General features: G+C 45.2%; 1 protein-coding gene across 9 annotated transcripts in view; it reads left to right on the top strand.

Annotated features, from left to right (window-relative positions):
* Arfip1 (ADP ribosylation factor interacting protein 1) overlaps nucleotides 1–20,344 on the top strand; it is a 110,027-nt gene that overhangs the window by 83,635 nt on the left and 6,048 nt on the right. For 8 of the 9 annotated variants that reach the window (XM_045130932.1, XM_045130936.1, XM_004655867.2 and 5 more), the window contains one exon: nucleotides 1,953–2,127. The exons of the other annotated variant lie outside the window; for it this stretch is intronic. In XM_045130932.1, coding sequence (XP_044986867.1) covers nucleotides 1,953–2,127 — 175 coding nt within the window. The remainder of the gene's footprint in view (nucleotides 1–1,952; nucleotides 2,128–20,344) is intronic. 9 annotated transcript variants of the gene reach the window in all.

Below are 20,344 nucleotides of genomic sequence, written 5' to 3' on the forward strand. Positions count from 1 at the left end.
TTTGCAGGTAAACGCCTTAACCACCAAGCCATCCCTTCACCCGCCCCCCCCCCCCCCAGCTCATCTTTTTAGCTCTAGACTTTTTTTGTTTTTTGTTTTGTTTTGTTTTTTGAGGTAAGGTCTTGCTCTAGCCCAGGCTGACCTGGAATTTACTCTGTATTCTTAGCCTCAAACTCACCATGATTCTCCTACCTCTGTTTCCCAAGTGCTGGGATTAAAGGCATGCATCCACGTCCAGCTAGCTGTAGACTTTTGAGCCCTCATAGAACCTGAAACTTAGAAAGTGCTCACCTGATAATTGTTGCATGAGTCCGTGTTACCAGTGAATGAACGGTGAGTGGATGAGTGAGTGTGCTTCATTGGTCCTGAGAGACCTATGCCTTAAAAACCAGTTGGGTTCAGTGAGAGGAACTGATGTGCCTTCTTTCTCCTGAAGTCTGTGATGTGGTGCATGTTACTTCAAGTATTCTTTATTCCCAGACCGAGAGGCATGAGCTGTGCTGTAGATAACCAAATAGAGACCCTTAGTCGGTAGACAAAACGTGTGGTTCTGATCTTGACGAAATGAGAGGCTGCGGGCGCCTGCCCAGCTGAGCACTGCACAGTCGGGGCTGCTGAGTGTGCTGAGAGGCCCTGGGCGAGCGTGGTGGGCAGCTCTTCCAGTCAGGGGTGGAGCTGAGTTGGAGCAAGGCTTCTCTGAGTACAGGTGGTCAGTGCTGTGTAGTAGACAGCACTGTCCCGTCCACCTAGAACTGTGCTGTCACATGTGGTGGCCACGTGTGCCTACTGGATACTGGCAATGGAGCTAGTCTGAATTAGAACACACAGAGGGTTTCAGTGACTCAGACCTAGCGCCCAGTGTAAAGTCGTGCATAAGCAGCTTCACATTTGTTACATGTCACAGTGATCGCATTTTAGAAGTGCTGGATAAAATAAAAACATAACAGCTGGAGGGATAGCTTAGTGGTTAAGGCGTTTGCCTACAAAGCCAAAGGACCAACGTTCAATTCCCCAGGACCCACGTAAGCCAGACGCACAAGGGGTGCTTACATCTGGAGTTTGTTTGCAGCGGCTGGAAGCCCTGGTACACCCATTCATCCTCTCGTTCTCTCTCTCTCTCTCTCTCCCTCTTTATCTGTCAGATGAATAAATAAAAATAAAGAAAGAAAGAAAAACTTAATTTTTACTACTCAAACATGACTACTAGAAAATTTTCAAGTACATTCGTGACTCACATATTTTCCCTCTGTGCACTGAGGACTGCTGACTCTGCAACTTCTTTTTTCCTGTCAATGTGGCATTCTAAATGCAGCTTCACGTGTGTTAGAGTTGACATGCAAGCAAACATGGCCAATAAATTTTGGAAATTTGTCAGTTCATACTCTATTTCAGGAGTCATAATCCATGCAATTAAGGAGCAGCCTTTTTTTTTTTTTTTGAGACAGAATTTCCTATAGCCCAGGCTGACCTGCAACTCCATGTGTAGCACTTTTGATCCTCCGGTCTCCATCTTCCGAGTGCTGGGATGACAGGTACAGGCCACCACACACAGTTTTTGGGGTGCTGGCAGTGGAGCCCAGGCCCTCCTGCGTGTTGGGCGGGTGCGCTGCCGGCTGAGCTAGTAGTCCGCAGTCTGCCTCCATTCTTACACGGTAGTTCTGTCTGTTCAAAAATGTCTTCCTGCATTTGTGTGCGTACACGTGCATTTTGCAGAGCCAGGCATGAAACCCAGCACTAAGGAAACCCTGTAACACCGAGTTACACTCCGAGCCCCCACCTGTCTATTAATAGCTCCTTGTTTTTAAAGAAGTGATGACTTCAAAAGCATGAGGTGTAGACTATGTGTGAAGATTTTTTTGTGTTCTGGGAGCCTAAACACTGTTGCCCTGGCGTCTCTCGCACACTCCTCACTGGGTTTCTGTGGTGTGTGTCACTTGCTTTCCTCTTTGCAGAATTGAGTATGATGCGTATCGCACTGATTTGGAAGAACTGAATCTTGGACCACGAGATGCAAACACTCTGCCAAAAATTGAGCAGTCACAGCAACTGTTCCAAGCCCATAAGGAAAAGTACGATAAAATGCGCAATGATGTTTCTATCAAATTGAAATTTCTAGAAGAAAATAAGGTAAATATAATCCTTACTTCTGACATCTTTCTGTGGATTAAGATAAATTCACCCAAAAGAGAAATTAACAAAGTATTTTATTTCTAATGACTTTTATGACAATTACAAGAAAGAATTCCATTTGTAAACAGAATTTGAGTTCTTACAAGTATACAAACTTTTGTACCTTTCTTTCAAGAAACTTATTAACCATACTGACTTCTAAAACTGCTTGTGTTCACTGTTGACCTTCCAAATGGTGTTGGTAGCAAATCCTTTAAAAGTTCAGTAATGGTAGGTTCTGACCGGAACACACTCCTGGAATCCGAGCATTTGGCAGGCAAAGACAAGGAGGATCACTAGTTAGAGATCAGCTTGAGCCACACTGTGTCTGTCTTTACCCCCTGCCCACCCTTCTTAATTCCCCCTGCCCACCCTTCGTAATTCAGGCTCACCTTGAAGTTGTGATCCTCTGTCTCTGTCTCCCACGTGCTGGTGCAGCAGGCTTGTGGCCACAGTGCCTGGTTAAGGCTCTACTTCTTAAAAGTTCCACTGCTCCCCGTGGTGCCTGAGATTGGTGGCCACACTATTAACATGTGGGCTTTGGGAACACTGAAAATTGAAGCGATAGCAATTATTTTGTGTTCTCACAAGAATCAGTGATGTTTAAACTTACTCCATGACATCGGAGGACTCCACTCAAGGAGCAGTGATGTTTAGACTTCCTCCATGGCATCGGAGAACTCCACTCGAAGATCAGTGATGTTTAGACTTCCTCCGTGGCATCGGAGGACTCCACTCGAGGATCAGTGATGTTTAGACTTCCTCTGTGGCATCGGAGGACTCCACTCAAGGATCAGTGATGTTTAGACTTCCTCCATGGCATCGGAGGACTCCACTCAAGGATCAGTGATGTTTAGACTTCCCCCGTGACATCGGAGGACTCCACTCGAGGATCAGCGATGTTTAGACTTCCCCTGTGACATCGGAAGACTCCACTCAAGGATCAGCGATGTTTAGACTTCCCCCGTGACATCGGAGGACTCCACTCAAGGATCAGTGATGTTTAGACTTCCCCCGTGGCATCGGAGGACTCCACTCGAGGATCAGCGATGTTTAGACTTCCCCCGTGACATCGGAAGACTCCACTCGAGGATCAGCGATGTTTAGACTTCCCCCGTGACATCGGAGGACTCCACTCAAGGATTAGTGATGTTTAGACTTCCTCCATGGCATCGGAGGACTCCACTCAAGGATCAGTGATGTTTAGACTTCCCCGTGACATCAGAGGACTCCACTCGAGGATCAATGATGTTGAGACTTCCCCCATGATATTGGAAGAGTGCATTCAAGGATCAGTTATGGTTAGACTTCCTCTGTGGCTCAAGAATCAGTGATCCTCCGTGGCATTGGAGGACTATATTCAATTTCTCCTTTGTCTTCCTTTGAAACTCATGAGCACCAGGCAATCTGCAGAATGAGAAATTGACTATGGACCTACTGAAGCATTGCCGTTCACTTCTCTTATCTGATAGGTATCACTAATATCTTCATCTTGTAAGCACTAAAAAAACTTGAATGTGGAGTAGCAGGAGGAGAAAAAACAAGTGATGTAGATGGACTCTTGAGTCAGCGCCACTGAACGAAAGCAGTAGGGTAGAAGCATGCTGTTGTAGCCAACTTGGTGGTGGTGGGATTCAAAGCACCCAACCAAAAGCAGCTCATGGGAAGGAAGAATGTTTTATTTTGGTTTACAGTCTTAAGGGAAAGCTTCACAATGACAGAGAGAGCCTAGCATGAGCAGATGCTGGACATCGACCCCTTGCCACAGCAGGTGGCAAACAGCAGGAGAGTGATCACAACTCTGGCCAGGGGGAGCTGGTTTTAACACCCTAAGATCCCCCCCCCCAGCAACACACCTCCTCCAGCAAGCCTCCACCTACCAACTCGGCATCAGCTGGGGCCAAACATTCTAGGGGCATCTGGTCCATGCCACCACACAGACCATCCAGTGGAGTCTTTCCAGGCAGAGGAAATGATGGAGGGTGTGAGCTGGAGCCTCATCTTAGTGTGGGTTGGAAAGGCAGCCCAGCAGGGACTGGAAAACCAAACAGGAAGCTGGTTTGCCTAACAGGGTAAGGGTGAAGTTGGGGATTTTGTTCTTTGACTCAGTGTTTAACTTGAGGTGCTGACCACATATTCCAGTGCAAACAGTTGGGAGGAAGTTGGTGATGTGTGTTTGGAGCTGGGGAACAGTCAGGGCTTCGCTGATAAAGGTTTGGAAGCCATTTAGCTTTAGAATGATGTCATCACTCATTTTTTTTTTTACTATAAAATAAAAGCAGAAAATTGTTTCTGTTCTCAAGGATTTTATGTTCTGAGATTATGTCTTAGTCTGTTTGGACTCCCAGAGCACAGCCCTGTGGGCCGCGGAGTTCACACAGGGTCTGCTTCTGTCAGCTGTGGGCACTGGCTCGTCTGAGGGGAAGGCAGCGGCAGGTTTGGTGTCTGGTGAGGACCAGGGCCTGGTCCTCCTTGTAAGGACTCTGTCCCCTTGGGACACACTCATCTCCCAAGATACCCTCTATACTATATAACCTGTGGGGGGGGGGGCGGGATTTCAACATGAATTTGGGGTGACACATTCACTTCACCCTGGGAAGTGGTCTCAGTCTGGTTTCAGATTTCCTCAGTTGTCAAGGTAGATTTCAGTGTGAACTCAGTAGTCAGCTAGAAGTAAATGAAGTCTCTATGGGAACTGATCTCTTTATATTTCTTATTTAATGCTGAAAATTATAAGGAAGGACTGGACAAATGGATCAGAGCCTAACGACCTGAGTTTGATTCCTCAGTACCCACGAAAGCCAGATGCACTAAGTGGCACATATGTCTGGAGTTTATTTGCAGTGACAGGAAGCCCTGGCATGCCTGTACTCACTTTCTCTACCAGCCTCTTTCTCTTTGTCTCCCCCTCCCTTCCTTTCTCCCTCCCTCTCCCACCTCTCTCTCAGATGAATAATGAGTAAAATTCAAAAACAATAATGAGGAGGGACTGGACAAGTGGCTTAGTGGTCAGTTCCCCAGGACCCACGTAAAGCAGGTGATACATGCATCTGGGGTTCGTTTGCAGTGGTTGGAGGCATGCCCATTCTCATTCTGCCCCCCTGCCAACCCACAACCCCATGAGAAACACCAGCAATCCTCAGTGGAATAGGGGCTGGGAGGAAGGGAAATGATGGTACCAACACATGATATGTTCTATTTAATTTAAAAAAAGAGAGAGCAGAAAATAACTTTGAGGCCTTGGAACTGTCTTTCATATAGTGTTCTGCCTTGGCAGTTTGAAATTTCCTAAATCTGGTTTTCTTTTGCTAAACTACAGCAGCATTAATCTCTCTCATGCACAAATACAAATAATCTACTTAGGACTTGAGTTTTAATAAAATACAGTGTATAGTCTTCCTGTTTCTTAAGTATTACATATTACATTTTTTTAAAAAAAAGCTTAGAACAGGAGCTGGGGAGCTCTCTCAGTGGTTCATGGCACTTGCTTGCAAGCCCACCAACCCATGTAAAAATGAAAGAAAGATGAAAAGCATATGGCAGTGTAGGTGAAGCCAGGAGAATCCAAAGCTTGGGGGCCCGCTAGGCTGGCACACCTGAGCACGGTGGCACACTGGAGAATAGAGAGAGGGCTAGCAAGAATGAGGGGGAGAAGTGAGTAGGGAGAAAGGAAAGGAAAGACTAACCCATATAGATGAGGTATACACCTGTAATCCCAGGATTTGGAGAGACTAAGGCACTAGTATTGGCACCAGTTTGAGTGTCTATAATCCCAGTGTGCCTTCCGTGAGAAGGGCGGAGGGGACAGTAGACTCCCAGTAGCTGGCGAGTCAACTGGCCTGGTGGCCACAGTACAGTCAGCAGTGAGAGAGCCTGCCTCCAACGAGGTGAAAGGCAAGACCCACACCCACAGCTGACCTCTGGCCTCTGTAGTACACCGTGGCATGCAGGGACATGCACACGTGCACACATATGAATAAGTAAGGAATATGAACTGTTTTTCTTAAAGAATTTTTCCTTTAAGAAATATTTATTTATTTAAAAGAGAGGCAGATGAGAGAGAGTGGGCATGACAGGGTCTCCAGCCACTGCAAACAAACTCCAGACACCTGTGCCACCTTGTGCTTTAAGTGGGTCCTGGGGAATCGAGCCTGGGTCCTTAGGCTTTACAGGCAAGCGCTGTAACCACTGAGCCATGTCTCCACCCCCAGAAGCTTTCCTTTTTGTGAATGAAATTGTGTGGTGGTCTATAAAGTGCCTTGTTTAAGTTTAAGGATGAGGGAGAGTGCTGTGAGTTGAATATGAAGGTCACAAACACAAGTCTGAGTGAGTGTAGTCCAGGTGTTGAGACATCTCTTAGAAAGCGAATATTGTCTCCGGGGGCAATTGTGAATGTTTCCAGTTGTGTTGAAGTTTTGCTTTTTTAATTTTTTTTTATGAGGGAGAGAGAATTGGTGCACTAGGGCCTCCAGCCACTGCAGATTGAACTCCAGATGTGTGTGCCACTTTGTGCACATGTGCAGCCTTGAACACTTGTCACTTTCTGCATCTGCCTAACCTGGGACTTGGAGAATTAAACATGGGTCCTTAGTTAAGGCTAAGCCATCTCTCCAGCTTGTGTTGAAGTTTCTGAGTCAGCCTGCAGGGAATGTGGCTTAAATCATGGGTGTAAGGTTGCTCTTCCCATGTCCCTTTACTTTTCGGTTCTCCTCTACTGCTCAGATGTGTACTGCCCTTCACGTACCAGCCCAAGAATTTCTTGTCCAGTTCTTAATACATTGCACACTTATTGTATTATTTTGAGCTTAATATTTCAGACAAAAGGCCAAAGGGCCAAATGGCCAGTTAGGAGAAAGGGGAGTGCACGGCCACTAGGAAGTAGTGAAGTGTCGCCTGGGGTGAATGGACACAGTCTTGGAGTGCGACCAGCTGAAGAGCAGACTGTGATGATACCAGCGTTTACAAATACTCCCCGCAATACTACCTTCTTATAGAAATGCACTGAAGGATCTGGAAAAACACAGGACAGTAATAGCCTTTGCTTACTAAAACTTGTCTTTGATAAGAAAAATACATAAACCTCTGGACTTAACTGATTTTTGTTTTATTTTGTCTGTAGTTCTGGGGATTAAAGGAGCCACAGTCTGGCTGGAGAGGCAGCTTAGCAGTTAAGGCACTTGCCAGTGAAGCTTAAGGACCTGTGTCCAACTCTCCAGATCCTACATAAGCCAGACACACAAAGGTGATGCAAGTGTGCAAGGTCGCACATGCACACAGGGTGACACACAGGTCAGGAGTTTGAATACAGTGACTGGAGGCCCTGGCACACCAATCCTCTCCTGCTCTCTCGCTCAAAAAGAGGAAGAAAAGAAAAGAAGCCAGGGTCTCACACAAGTTAACTAGGCACTGTATCACTGAGCCACACACCTCACTCCTAAACCAAAGCTCCAACTTATTATTATTATTGGGTTTTTGTGTGCCTTTTGAGGTAGGGTCTTACTCTAGCCCAGGCTAACCTGGAATTCACTATGTGGTCTCAGGGTGGCCTCGAACTCACAGCGATCCTTCTACCTCTGCCTCCCGAGTGCTGGCATTAAAGGCATGCGCCACCATGCCTGGCCCAAGTTATTTTTTAATAGTAATTGTGCTAAAGTCAGAGCATGTTTATTTATATAGATACATTCTTGAGATCTTTGCATTGTCAAAAGAAAAGAAGCTGGCTGCGGGTAAGGAAAAGAAAAGAACTTGGGGCTGGGGTATGGCCGGCGGGTAAGAGCACTTGCCGCACACGCACAAAGACCGTAGGTGATCCCCAGCACCCACATAAAAACTGGCTATAGCCATTCGTGCCTGTAACCCTGGCTCCAAGCCAGTGAGGTAGAGACAACCTGTCACAAAGGCTCACTGGTCACTCCGAGTGGCTGACCAGGAAGTCGTGAGCTTCAGGCTCAGTGAGAGTGGGAAGAGGAATATAGCAAGGGAGCAATAGACAAGGGCACTGGGTCTTTCCCCCACCTCCAGCCATGTGTGTACACGTGAGGCATGCGTTCTGCACACCACACACACCAGGGGGAGGGAAGAACCCTGACTTGAGCATTTTTAAAGTATTTAAAAACTGTGCATGACTTACTACCATATTTACCTCTGTAACTGCGGTACTTGGTATATTTGCTCATGTATATCAAGTGGAATCTATCTGGTTCTAAAGAAAAGGAAATGAATTGAGTGTCGTGCACACAGTTGGCAGCTAGAGTTAGTGATGCTCCCGGCCTGCTGACGCCGTGAAGCCATCCCATACTCACGCATCACTACTTCCCGAGTAGAGCTCATGATCTGAGTTGAGTAATTTCATGTTGCTGTTCTTTTAAAAACATATTTTATTTATTTATTTACTTGAATTAGAGAAAGTGAGTGAGTGTATGGGTGTGTCAGGGCCTCCTGTTGTTGTAAGCAAATTCCAGACACGTGATCCACTTTGCACATCTGGCTTTATGTGGGTATTGAGGAATTGAACCTGGGTCCTCAGGCTTTGTAAGCAAGCATCTTTAATAACTGAGCCATCTTAACAGCCCCTGGGGTTTTTGTTGTTGTTGTTTAATTTAACAAACTTTTACCAAGTATGTGCTGTGTGCTGGTACACAGATGTGTCTAGATATCACTTATATACCCAGTTTTGCTTTTTTAAAGTTAACACAGTTCTACTCTCAAAGAGCTTATATCCTAGAATGAAAAACAAGCTTAGTCAGATTTCACATACACGTAAGTGTGTGTGTGTATTTGGTCTGTGACTTGAGCTGGAGCAGTCCAGGAAAGGTGAGTAGTCATCAGAGGTTGGGGAGGCACTTGTGAGGAGTGATGCTGGACGTTAGCGTTGGTGAGAAGTGCAGCGGACTCCAGGTAGAGAGAAGAGCGCGGACGACCGTGCGGTGGCAGCGAGAGGCGGGCGCGTCTGAAGACTGCTAGATCACAGTGGGCGCAGAGGGCTGGACAGCGCACACTAAGAAAAGATTTGCTTGAGAAAGTTCTTAGCAAATGCGAGCTTGCAAATACGGAGGATGCATTTTAGTAGGCGCTATGAATGAAGGTGGTAGCATAGAAGAAAGATGATAGGAGTGCACCTTCAGGTAGGGATTTAGGATGGAGTGAACCAGAGAAGGGTAGAAGACTGTATCATTGGTACCTTGGGCATTCTATTCCTTTATTCAGCATTTTCTTTCCATGTGCCAGCCACTGGGCTACGGAAAAGAGGTAGAATGGCCTTTTCTTTACAGTCAAGTAGTGGAAACAGGTAGTTACCAAACAATTATGTCAATACTAGCTATGGTTAAGTGTTATGAAAGAAAAATAGATTGTGTGGTGTTGCTCACTTTTCCTGGGGTGAGATGAGCAAACATCTGTTTACCCCAGGCACCGACAACAGACCAAGGAGAGTCCACCCAATTCTGCAATAGTGAACCAGTGAGCTCACAGGGCTCCTTATAGGAGGATGGGTAAGGCGGGTCTTACGTGAGAATGGGTGTCTTGCACACCAGAAAGCCCACCGCAGCACGGTGGACCACCTGTGAAAGGTACATCCCGGGAGCTGTGCAGTTCCTTGCCCAACGTGCCAGCGAAGCTGCTCAGAGTGTCTTCCCAGTAATAGTTAACTGCTGATACGTCTTCAGGAGGAGCCTTCCAGGTCTTAGAACCTTCTTGTTAATTCTTAGAGCTTTCTTTTTTTCCTTATTGGGTTGGCATGTATAAAGTAGTTCCAAGTCCTTGAGTGCTTGTAAAATCCTGGTGAGTCTCCACTCCCTGCAGGAGGGAACAGCCATGCAGCTCTGTGCCCTTCCTGGAGCTCACCTCGCACATTCTTTCTGCCCCTCTTCCACGCTCCCTGAAGCTCGGAAGGGCAGTACAGATGCGTGCTTGCTTTCTTCTATGGAGTCTCCATGGTAACCACAGCCCACTGCAGAAACTCCTGACAAAACTGACAGCAGCAGTGGTCTGTAGGCATGAGATACCGTGCAGAAGGGTGGGGGGGGGGGATCCATGTGACATGAAACAGAAGGGGCGACGGGGAGCGCAGCCCATTGCAGCATTGGCTGTGACGTGAAAAACGAGGAATAGCCCAGTGGTTCACAGTACAGGACTTGCTGAATCCAGTGCTTCGTGTCAATAGTAGAATACTTTGCAGCTACTAAAGAGGCAACATGGTGGGGTTGGGGGGTGTTGAAGAGAAGACTCAGTGGTTGGGGCGTTTCCTTGCAAAGCCTGATGACTTTGATTCCCTAGTACCCCCATAAAAAGCCAGATGCCTAAAGTGGTTGCATGTATCTGCAGTTTGTTTGCAGTGGCCAGAGGCCCTGGCACCCCCATTCTTACCCTCTCTGTCTATGCTTGCAAATAAATTAAAAATATTTTTTTAAAAAGTAACATGGGTGCTGTTGATAGTATGATCAGGGCCTCCCTGTTTTGTTCAGGCTGGCTTTGAACTGGTCATTCTTCTGCTCCGTCAGTCGCCTAATTATTGGGGTTAGGAGGGGGTAGTGTCACATCTAGTTGCTACAATAATATTTATATAAGAAAGAAAGGCAATAAGAATGTATAATTTTCCTTATATGTTTGCAAAGGGTAAAGTAGGATTAACAGATAAATAAAATCAGTTACCTACAAGGAGAAAAAGTATAGATGGAGGAAAAATGAGATTAATATAAGCTTTTATTTTATTTTAGTTTTTTATTTGCAAGCAGAGAAAGAGAGAGAATGAATGGGCACATCAATGCTTCTTGGCACTGCAAATGAACTCCAGATGCATACGCTGCTTTGTGCATCTGGCTTTATGTGGGTACTTTGGAATTGGACCTGGGGTGTCAAGCTTTGCAAGCAAGCACCTCTAACCAGTTACAGCTACTTGTGGCTGAAGCAGGATGATCGTGAGTTGCAGCTAGCAAGGGCAGTCTGATGAGACTTCAACTCAAAACCTCTTACACTCTACTGTTTAAAAAAGAAGTGAAGTTTTGATTTTAAAAATGATGGTACGGCCGGGCGTGGTGGCGCAAGCCTTTAATCCCAGCACTCGGGAGGCAGAGGTAGGAAGATCGACATGAGTTTGAGGCCACCCTGAGACTCCATAGTGAATTCCAGGTCAGCCTGGGCTAGAGTGAAACCCTACCTCAAAAAAACAAAAAAAAAAAAAAAGATGGTACGTACAGCTAGACGATTTTTTTTTAAGTAACATACCATACCTTACCATTTTTTTTCCAAAATGAGTCTCAGAATAGATTTCTGTTTTCAAAAACATAGAGCCTATAATTTTCCTCTTTGCTTTAAAATCTAATGATCAATTCTGTGCAAGAAAGTTAGGAAAACAGCTAACTTGTCAGGACATGAGTTCTCTCCGTCATTCTTGATGACAGTAGAAACCGTATGATGTGTTGTTTTTTATCTGTATATAAAGATGTTTTCTTTATGGTGTAGCATTTACTGCTGTTAGTGGTTTGATGTCTTCTGTATTCTTTTAATTTTTTTTCTAACTCCAAATGGAGGAGGAAAAAAGATGTGGTTTGCACTGCCTCCTTTTTTTCTTTAGAAACCAGACAGAAATTAGCTATATAAGTCATGCAGCCAAAAAGAACTGTGAGTTGTGGGTTGATTTTGAAATGAGACTCGCCCTGGCCATCCCTGTGCCGAACCACAGAGGGTGGGTGGACGTGAGGGGGACGCGGGAAGAGGCCACTGCAGCAAGGCATCGTCATTTCCTTGTCTTATGCCCAGTCGGGGGAGCTTTGCCACAGCTGAGGTTTTATTTGCTTTTTTGTTTGTTTTAATAAACTAATGCTTTCCTTTTTCTTTATTTTATTTGAGAGTGAGAGAAAGAGGCTGATGAAAGAGAGAAAAAGAAAATGGGCACGCCAGGGCCTACAGCTCCTGCAAACAAACTCCAGACACATGCGCCACCTTGTGCATCTGGCTTACGTGGGTCCTGGGGAATAGAACCTGGGTCCTTTGGCTTTGCAGGCAAACACCTTAACCACTAAGCCATCTCTCCAGCCCCTGCTTCTGTTGTTTCTAGGTTTTGTTTTTGAAACAGTGTCTTGTGTAGCCCAGGCTAGCTGGCCTTGAGCTCACTGTGTAGCCAAAGATGACTCTGAGCCCTCGTTCTCCCCCTCCCCTTCTCAGAGGCTTGGATTATAGATGCGTCCCAGTTCCGAGGCGTTAGTCTACGCGCAAGATTTAAAGGTGCTCTGGTGGGTAACTTTACAGGCATGACTTGTGATTTTATGCATGAGACAGAGATTTTGGGAAGTCATAAATGTGTTCTGATCCGTTTTGGTCACAAGTGGCTGACTTACGTGCAGGGTAGCGTTGAAGTCTTGAAGTCTCAGCTGTAAGTTGGGTATGCTACAGGGGAGGGGAGGGGAGGGGAGAGTGTAAACTGCCTTTCCCTTGGAAAAGGGGTTCACTTAACAATACAGTTCTCACCTGGGTGTGGTGGGTGGCACCTGTTGTTAATCCCAGCACTCAGGAGGCAGAGGTAAGAGGGCACTGTGAATTTGAGGTCACCCTGCAACTACATAGTGAATTCCAGGGAAGCCTGGGATAGAGTGATATCCTACCTCAAAAAGCCAAAAACAAAAAAAAACTGAGAACACAAAACAGTTCTTCAGCAGTGGGGTATTCCTCTTTAACCAGCAGCTTGAGTCCATGGGCCTCCCGCGGTTTCATAGTCCAGTGGGGTCACCCCTTAAGTCAGCCCATGCCACAGGAACACCTCCTGCTGGGAAATGGTCTCCTCGGATCCCTCATAACAAACATCCCAGCGTTCTGAAACACTTGGACTACACTCTCGCACACGTGTCTGCATTCTTCATGAAATGTGCTTTGCTTTTATCACTATTATTATTATTACTAGTGTTTAATCTAAGGTAGGGTCTCGCTGTAGCCCAGGCTGACCTGAGATTCAGTATGTAGTCTCAGGGTGGCTAAGAATTCAAAGTGATCCTCTTACCTCTGCCACCTGAGTGCTGGGGTTAAAGGTGTGTGCCATCATGCCCAGTTTTAAGTCATTGTTTACTTGAACCAGAAGTGTCTTTTAGTAAGGAGTTTATTTTCAGTTGTAAAATCCAGACTTTTTGAGATAGTTTCCATTTTAACTGGCTTGTTGTTTGCACACAAAAAAGAATAGAGGCTGGAGAGATGACTCAGCAGTTAAAAGTGTTTGCTTGCAAAGCTTGGCAGCCTGAATTTTATTCCCCAGTACCCACATAAAGCCAGATGTACAAAGTAGCACTTATGTCTGGAGTTCACTTGCAGGGGCAGAAATACTTGGCATGCCCATATTCACTCACTCTCTTTCTGTCTCTCCATGTCTCTGCCTCAAATAAATAAATAAATAATTTTTAAAAAAATATATTTAAGCCGGGTATGGTAGCGCACACCTTTAATCCCAGCACTCGGGAGGCAGAGGTAGGAAGATCGCCGCGAGTTCGAGGCCACCCAGAGACTACATAGTGAATTCCAGGTCAGTCTGGACCAGAGTGAGACCTTACCTTGAAAAAAAAAAAAAAAAAAAAAAACAGTTTATTTATTTGAGAGAAAGATGGGTGGGGGAGACAGAGAGAGAGAGCAAGAGAGAGGGAGAAAGATTGGGTGTTCCAGGGCCTCCAGCCACTGCAAACGAACTCCAGATGCTTGTGCCCCCTTGTGCACCTGGCTTACGTGGGTCCTGGAGAATCGAACTGGGGTTCTTTGACTTTGCAGGCAAACACCTTAACCGCTAAGCCATCTCTCCAGCCCTACATAAATAATGTGTTTTTTTTAATTTAGGAGAGAATAGGCACGCCAGGGCCTTGCCACCACAGACAACCGCGGGCACGTGTGCCACCTGTGTGCCACCTCGTCTGCACGCGCCACCTGTGTGCATGCGTCACTTTGTGCCTCTGGCTTTTGTGGGTTCTGGGGAGTCGAACCTGAGTCCTTAGGCTTTGCAGGCAAGTGCCTTAACCACTAAGCCATCTCTGCAGCCCATAATTTTTTTTTAAAAAAGAATAGAGCAAAATAATGCCATGCAGGGGGAGACAAAAGAAATGCACTGAGACTAGAACTTTCTCATAGAATAATCATCTGCTTTACAGGAAGCAGAAATCTTGCCTTGAAATTTACTCAGTGAGACTGTACATAATTGCATGGAAATACCTATTTTTTTCCTGAAACTTTTTTGCTCATTAGTATTTTCATTAGGATCAATTAGTATTTTATACTGTACACATTTCTCAAAACACATGACGCTAGCAGCAACTGAGATGCAGGTGGGGTTTGGTGTACATGTGTTACCAACCTCCGTGTAGCACAAGTGTGTGGCAACCGTGAACCACCCCCAGGGCTCCGCCGTGGGCACTCTGGCTGCCAGCGTCCCTTACAGTGCGCTGTTCTAAGACTCATGCCTCACTGTTGGTGCCCAGTGTTCATTCTTTATAGCAACAGGGAGTATATCACATCCTGTTTATTTTAGCAAATCAGTATATTTCCTGTATTATAAAAGTTAACATAGTTTAAAATTTTGTTTGTGGGCTAGAGATAGGGTTCAGCTGTTATGGCACTTGCCTATGAAGCCTAAGGACCCAGGTTCGATTCCCTAGTACCCACTTAAGCCAGATGCACCAAGGTGATGCATACATCTGGAGATCATTTGCAGTGACTAGAAGCCCTGGCGCACCCATTCTGTCTCCTTCCATACCTCCCTCCCTCTCTCTCCCTCTCCCCCCCCTTCTCTCTCTCACTTGCATGTATGCTCTAAAGTAAATAAATAAATAAAATATTTTTTGATTTATTTGCAAAATTTATTTATGGTTTATAGTCCACCTAGCTGAATCAGCTTATCCTGAGCCAGTCCATATGGTTTGTGTTTATTTAAGTAAATGTAAATCTTCACTGTATATGGGAGTCCACATTTTGGAAGTGCTTGATCTATCTGCAAAGAAAATAAGAAATTACTTTATTATAAAATGTTCCTACATGTCTTGTCTTTATTTTAAAAAACCTGTAATGTTAGACTTGTGTGCATGGAAGTAATTATGGAACATCATTATTGTAGTTAAAAGTTGTATGTTGTAACAACTTTCTTTTTTGTTTTTACTGTTTTTATTGAATGATCTATTCCCCACCCCTAGACAAACATGAATAAAAATGAGGTAGGATGTAAATATAAAATCGCTGTGAATATCCGTCCTGCAAACAGCTGACGTGTACTCCTCACGTCGAATACCCCGGGCTGGGTGGCCGGGGCTGTGGCGCGGGTGTGCTGTGGGCCGGTGCAGTGCGCATGCTCTTCGAGGACCGGACGGTGGCGCAGCAGGCATCTGGGCTGCGCCATGACTGTTCTTGGCTAGACCCCGACAGGTACAGTCTCTCTGCTTTTCCTAAAGGTAGAGTCTCGTTAAAATTTTGGAGTGAACCTGGAAGCAGCCAGAAAGCAGATGCTTTCTCCCAGCAGGCCAAAGCGGCCACGCTCCCACCAAGGGGCTGCTGCTCTCGGGGGCCAGGCCAGGCCAGCGCCATGCAGGGGAGACCTAGCACTTTCAATTCTTTTGGGGCAGAGGGAGGAAAATATTTTTAAAATGTGTTTTACAAGCCTGCCTTTGCCATTGTTTATGTAAACAGGTAAATTGTTTCCTGCCTTAATTGAAAACATCTGCTACATAAATGAAAAAAAAAATTTCAGAGTGAAAAGCCGGGCATGGTGGCACACTCCTTTACTCCCAGCACTCGGGAGGCAGAGGTAGGAGGATTGCTGTGAGTTCAAGGCCACCCTGAGACTCCATAGTGAATTCCAGGTCAGCCTGGGCTACAGCGAGACCCTACCTCGAAAAACCAAACAGGAAAAAACAAGTCTAAGTGAGTCATGAAACAGGAAGAAAACAGAATTTGCCAAAGGAATATGGAGTGAGACTCTGGAGAAGCTGCCGCACGGGCGGGGGTCTCACTGCCTCAGGAGCCGGTGGTGTGTGCAGTGGGAGCGAGGGGGGCTGCACGAGCCCTGGGCTGGGTGTTTTGTAAACATGTCACCCTTTAGTTCTCATCTTTGGCTTTTGGTTTTTGGTTTTTTTTCTTGAACATGGTGGTACTGGAGATTTTTTTGAAGTAGTGAGTTCATAAATTTTGCTAAAGCATTTCCATTTTCTATGTACAGTTGCTAAGTGAATAGGATCAGAATTTTGTAAGTTCATACTTTTTCTTAGATGTTAGTTTCCCATAATATGTAACACTCTGTGGGTGAATCTGTAGAGCCCCCTGCATTGAGGTAGTGGGACACGTGTCTCTGAGGAATGTGGAAATGGAAGACACCGTTCCAAGGATTTTGTATATTTCTATGTATGTAACCTGAAATCAGTGATCCGATACCAAGCCACATAGGGTGAGGCTTCCCAAAGTCTCACAGCTAGACTGGCATTCACACACAGCCCTCTGACTCCAGAACCCTAGTTCAGCTAAGTACGGCTATAGTGCTGGTCCAGGTGGGTTCTTAAAACAGCTGTGGGGGACCATGGGAAGTAACCTTGGGAAACTATATTCAAATTTTCACAGCTGGACAGAAGGCTTAGCAGTTAAGGTACCTGCTGCCAAAGCCAAAGGACCCAGGTTCAGTTACCCAATACCCACTTAAGTCAGATACACAAGGTGGCACATGCAGCTGGAGTTAGTTTGCAGTGGCTAGAGGCCCTGGTGTACCCATTCTCTCCCACACACAAATAAATCAAATACTTAAAAAAAATTACTATGCCATTGCAGACTAAAAAACAAGATGCCATTACTGTGGTCTTCTTGGCCTGCTGGCACTGGACGTGTATTCACAGATTACCTTCTTTCCAGCCCAGAGATTCGCTGTGCTCTGTCCCTGGGGACTTTTTTTTTTTTTTAACCTTCTGCTCATCAGTGATATGTTGAAACTAATCCCAGTGAGTCACAAGCAGAATCTGTCCTTCCACCCCTCTTGCAGTTCCTGTTTGTCTTTCCTTCTCTCCCTCCCTTCCCAGTGCCCACACCCATCACTTCGATAGTGTTTCGTTGTCTCAGCCAGTGCTCGGACACGACAGGGTTCCCACTGCAGTTATGAAGGCAGGTCACAAACCCAGCGAGGGGCCAAGTCAGGTCTGCTTTCCTGCCAGCGCTTCTGTTGTTTGTTCCTGGGCAGTGGTGAAGGCTGGGCAGGAAGGCCTCGTAGAAGTCACTTTGAAGTCATGGGGTGCTGAACAGACAGGTTACTACGCATGCTAGTAGTTGGGTATCTCATACCAGAATAATAATTTGTTCCATTTTCTTTCATAGCGCCAGGCTGCCGTTCAGTGTTCGGTCTTCTTAGGATACATTCCTGTCATGTACATTTTGGGAATGCCATTAAGACCTTGTAAGGACTTACTTAACATTGTGACTGTAGTAAGACTAATAACTTCTTCATGTAGATAATACACATTTTTAACTTAACTCATATAAAGAAGGTGTGTGTAAGGCTGGGAACATGTGAGGTCCTGTGACTAGTCTCCAGTACCACCAAAAAAAAAAAAAAGTCCCAAATTCTAAATTAGATTTGGAAAAGGCTCTATTTTCTGGCTTTACCATGTCCCAGGTAAGGCCTGTCTTTAGGTCTTTCAGTTGGTAGCTCAGTACATGGAGCCCGTCTCCTCAGAATGCTCTCCGTGCTGTCCACTGGTAGCCCCCTCTCAGGCCTGCTCTTAAATTTCTCTCACACGGTCTCTGTTTAAAGCTTAGTTCGTCTTTGCCTGTCTTAAGCTATGGGCATGTCACTTAGCTGATGGCACCACAGTAGGTTTGCTTGTGTCAGATCTGGTTGCCCACTGTTTCCTGAAAGTTCTTTGTAGCCGGATGTGGCGCAGCACTCGGGAGGCAGAGGTAGGAGGATCACCGTGAGTTCAAGGCCAGCCTGAGACTACAGAGTAAATTCCAGGTCAGCCTCGGTTAGAGTGAGACCCTATCTTGAAAAAAAGAAAAGGAAGTTATTTTGTTATTAATTCATTATATTTATAAAGTATGCTTGTCAATTTCTCTTTTCTTTTGACTGTTTTGAATGCATGAAAGAATCAATGTTCTTATTAATACTTATATCTGATTCTGAAGCCATTATTACCAAAACCAAACATGTATCTAAGTTATACAATAATCACTATTAGTAGAAAAATGAATTATCCGTTCTGGCATAAAATAAAGTAACAACAGATTATTATAAAAAGTAATTTCTGGTACATGGTAAGGATAACATTTTATACTTTATTTACATTTAGAGAAGTTTATTTTTCTTTTTTATCTTTTTTCTTTTTGTTAGTGTGGCAAGCACTGTATGTTCTGTCTGTTCAAAAGACTCCTGTTTTATAGATCAACCTTCTCACAGTTCCTGGGAGAATGTGCTCATGGCCACAGGCATTGTATCATTTTGTTGTGAAAACTAAAACTCAGTCCTAAAGAGGCACCTTTTCCTTGGTGCCCCGTGGATTAAGTGTCACTTCAGGGTGGGAAGTTATTGTAACAACAACAGATGTTCCCTGTGAGCTCCCAGGTCTTCCTCCACTTGAAGAGGCATTGGGTTCAATGTCCCCCAGCTCCAGGGGTGGGAGAGGGCGCTGACTTGTGTGGACATTTTCATTCAGGCTTACCTGAAAGTTCTTAGTGCTATTCCCTCTCCCTGACCCTCCAAATTTGTGAACTACTGTGCCCGCCCGGCACAGGTCCAGTACGAGGAACAGGTTCCGTGCTCTACCTTTGATCTCTTCTGTAATCAGGGCCGTTGTGAATTAAGATTCAAGTCAAAAAGAAATCTGTGTCCCAGAGAGCAGTGAAGACTGGTCACAACCTCCTTGTGGAAATTAGTCTCCCACACTCAAGATACACGAGTCCCTTGTTTGCTATGGAATTTAAGGATCACCTGAAATAGGAAAATAAAAACATAGGCCAAATTAACAAAGCAAGGTGGACCTGAGTAAGTTGTGACTATGAAAACCTTGCATTGTCTAACTTTCATAGATGTAAAATCAAATGACTTGTACTTTTTTCCGTTTTCTTTCATAGAACACTGTGTTCTCATTACTCGTCCGTGTTACATGTGTCAGTCATCTTGGTTGGTATTATTTCATTGTACGGCACTACCTGAATTTATTTATACTTATTTGAAACAGAGAGACAGATAGAGTAAATAAGTATGGGTGTGCTAGGGCCACCTGCCACTGCAAATGAACTCCAGATGCAAGTGCCATTTTGTGCATCTAGAACCCAGGCTATTAGACTTTGCAAGCAAGTGCCATTAACTGCTGAACCATCTCTCCAGCCCCCCCCAATTTATTTACTCAATGTTGTTGCTGTTTGAGTTGTTTCCAGTTTTAAGCTCTGACAAGTAAAGTTACCAAGAATAGTCACACGTGTGTCTCCCAGTGCACCTAGGCCTTAGTCCCCTTGGGAGGTTAATTACCTATACATGGCTTAGCTGGTTTATGTGGGAGGTCTGTGTGTAGCTTGTGAGGAAGCTGACAGTCTTCCCACCCTCCATCCACACGCTGAGACGGCGACTTTCAGTTGCTCTGCGTACTTTGCCAAGAGCGACGGCCAGCCTTTACCGAAGACAAGCAGTGCCCACCCTGTGTTCCAGCCTGGATCTCCCTGGCAAGTGAAGATGCTGGGCATTTGTTCTGTGCTAATGAACCCTCTGTGTCTGCCTGCTGATGGGGTCGGGGCGTTTATCATCTTAGTCAAGTTCTTCATATGTTCTGTAGTCAAGCTCTTGAATGCCTTATTGTAAACAGCTCCTACTATATAGCGCTCTTCTTCATTTCCTGATGACTCACGTACTTTACCTGCCTCGTTTCTGTTTCTTCCCTCAATACAATATTAATTCCTGGAAGGTGAAGATGTTGGGAATAAACATAATCCGGTCCTCACACACGCTAGGCAGGCTGTCTGCTATGTCATATCGCAAGTACTCTTAAGTCCTTATTAAAGAGAAAAATATGTATATGAAGTTCATTTTGTTGATGTTTTTCTCTTATAATTTGTGCTTTTGAGTTCGCTCTTTGCCACAGGTGAGATCATTAAAACTTTCTCCAATTTTCTTCTCTTAAGTTTTAGGCCCATGTTCCACTTAGGGTTAAATTTTTTGTTTTGTTTTGTTTTTCAAGGTAGGGTCTCACTCTAG

This window comes from Jaculus jaculus, chromosome 12 (assembly GCF_020740685.1).
Source record: "Jaculus jaculus isolate mJacJac1 chromosome 12, mJacJac1.mat.Y.cur, whole genome shotgun sequence".
In the NCBI taxonomy this organism is placed as follows: domain Eukaryota; kingdom Metazoa; phylum Chordata; class Mammalia; order Rodentia; family Dipodidae; genus Jaculus; species Jaculus jaculus.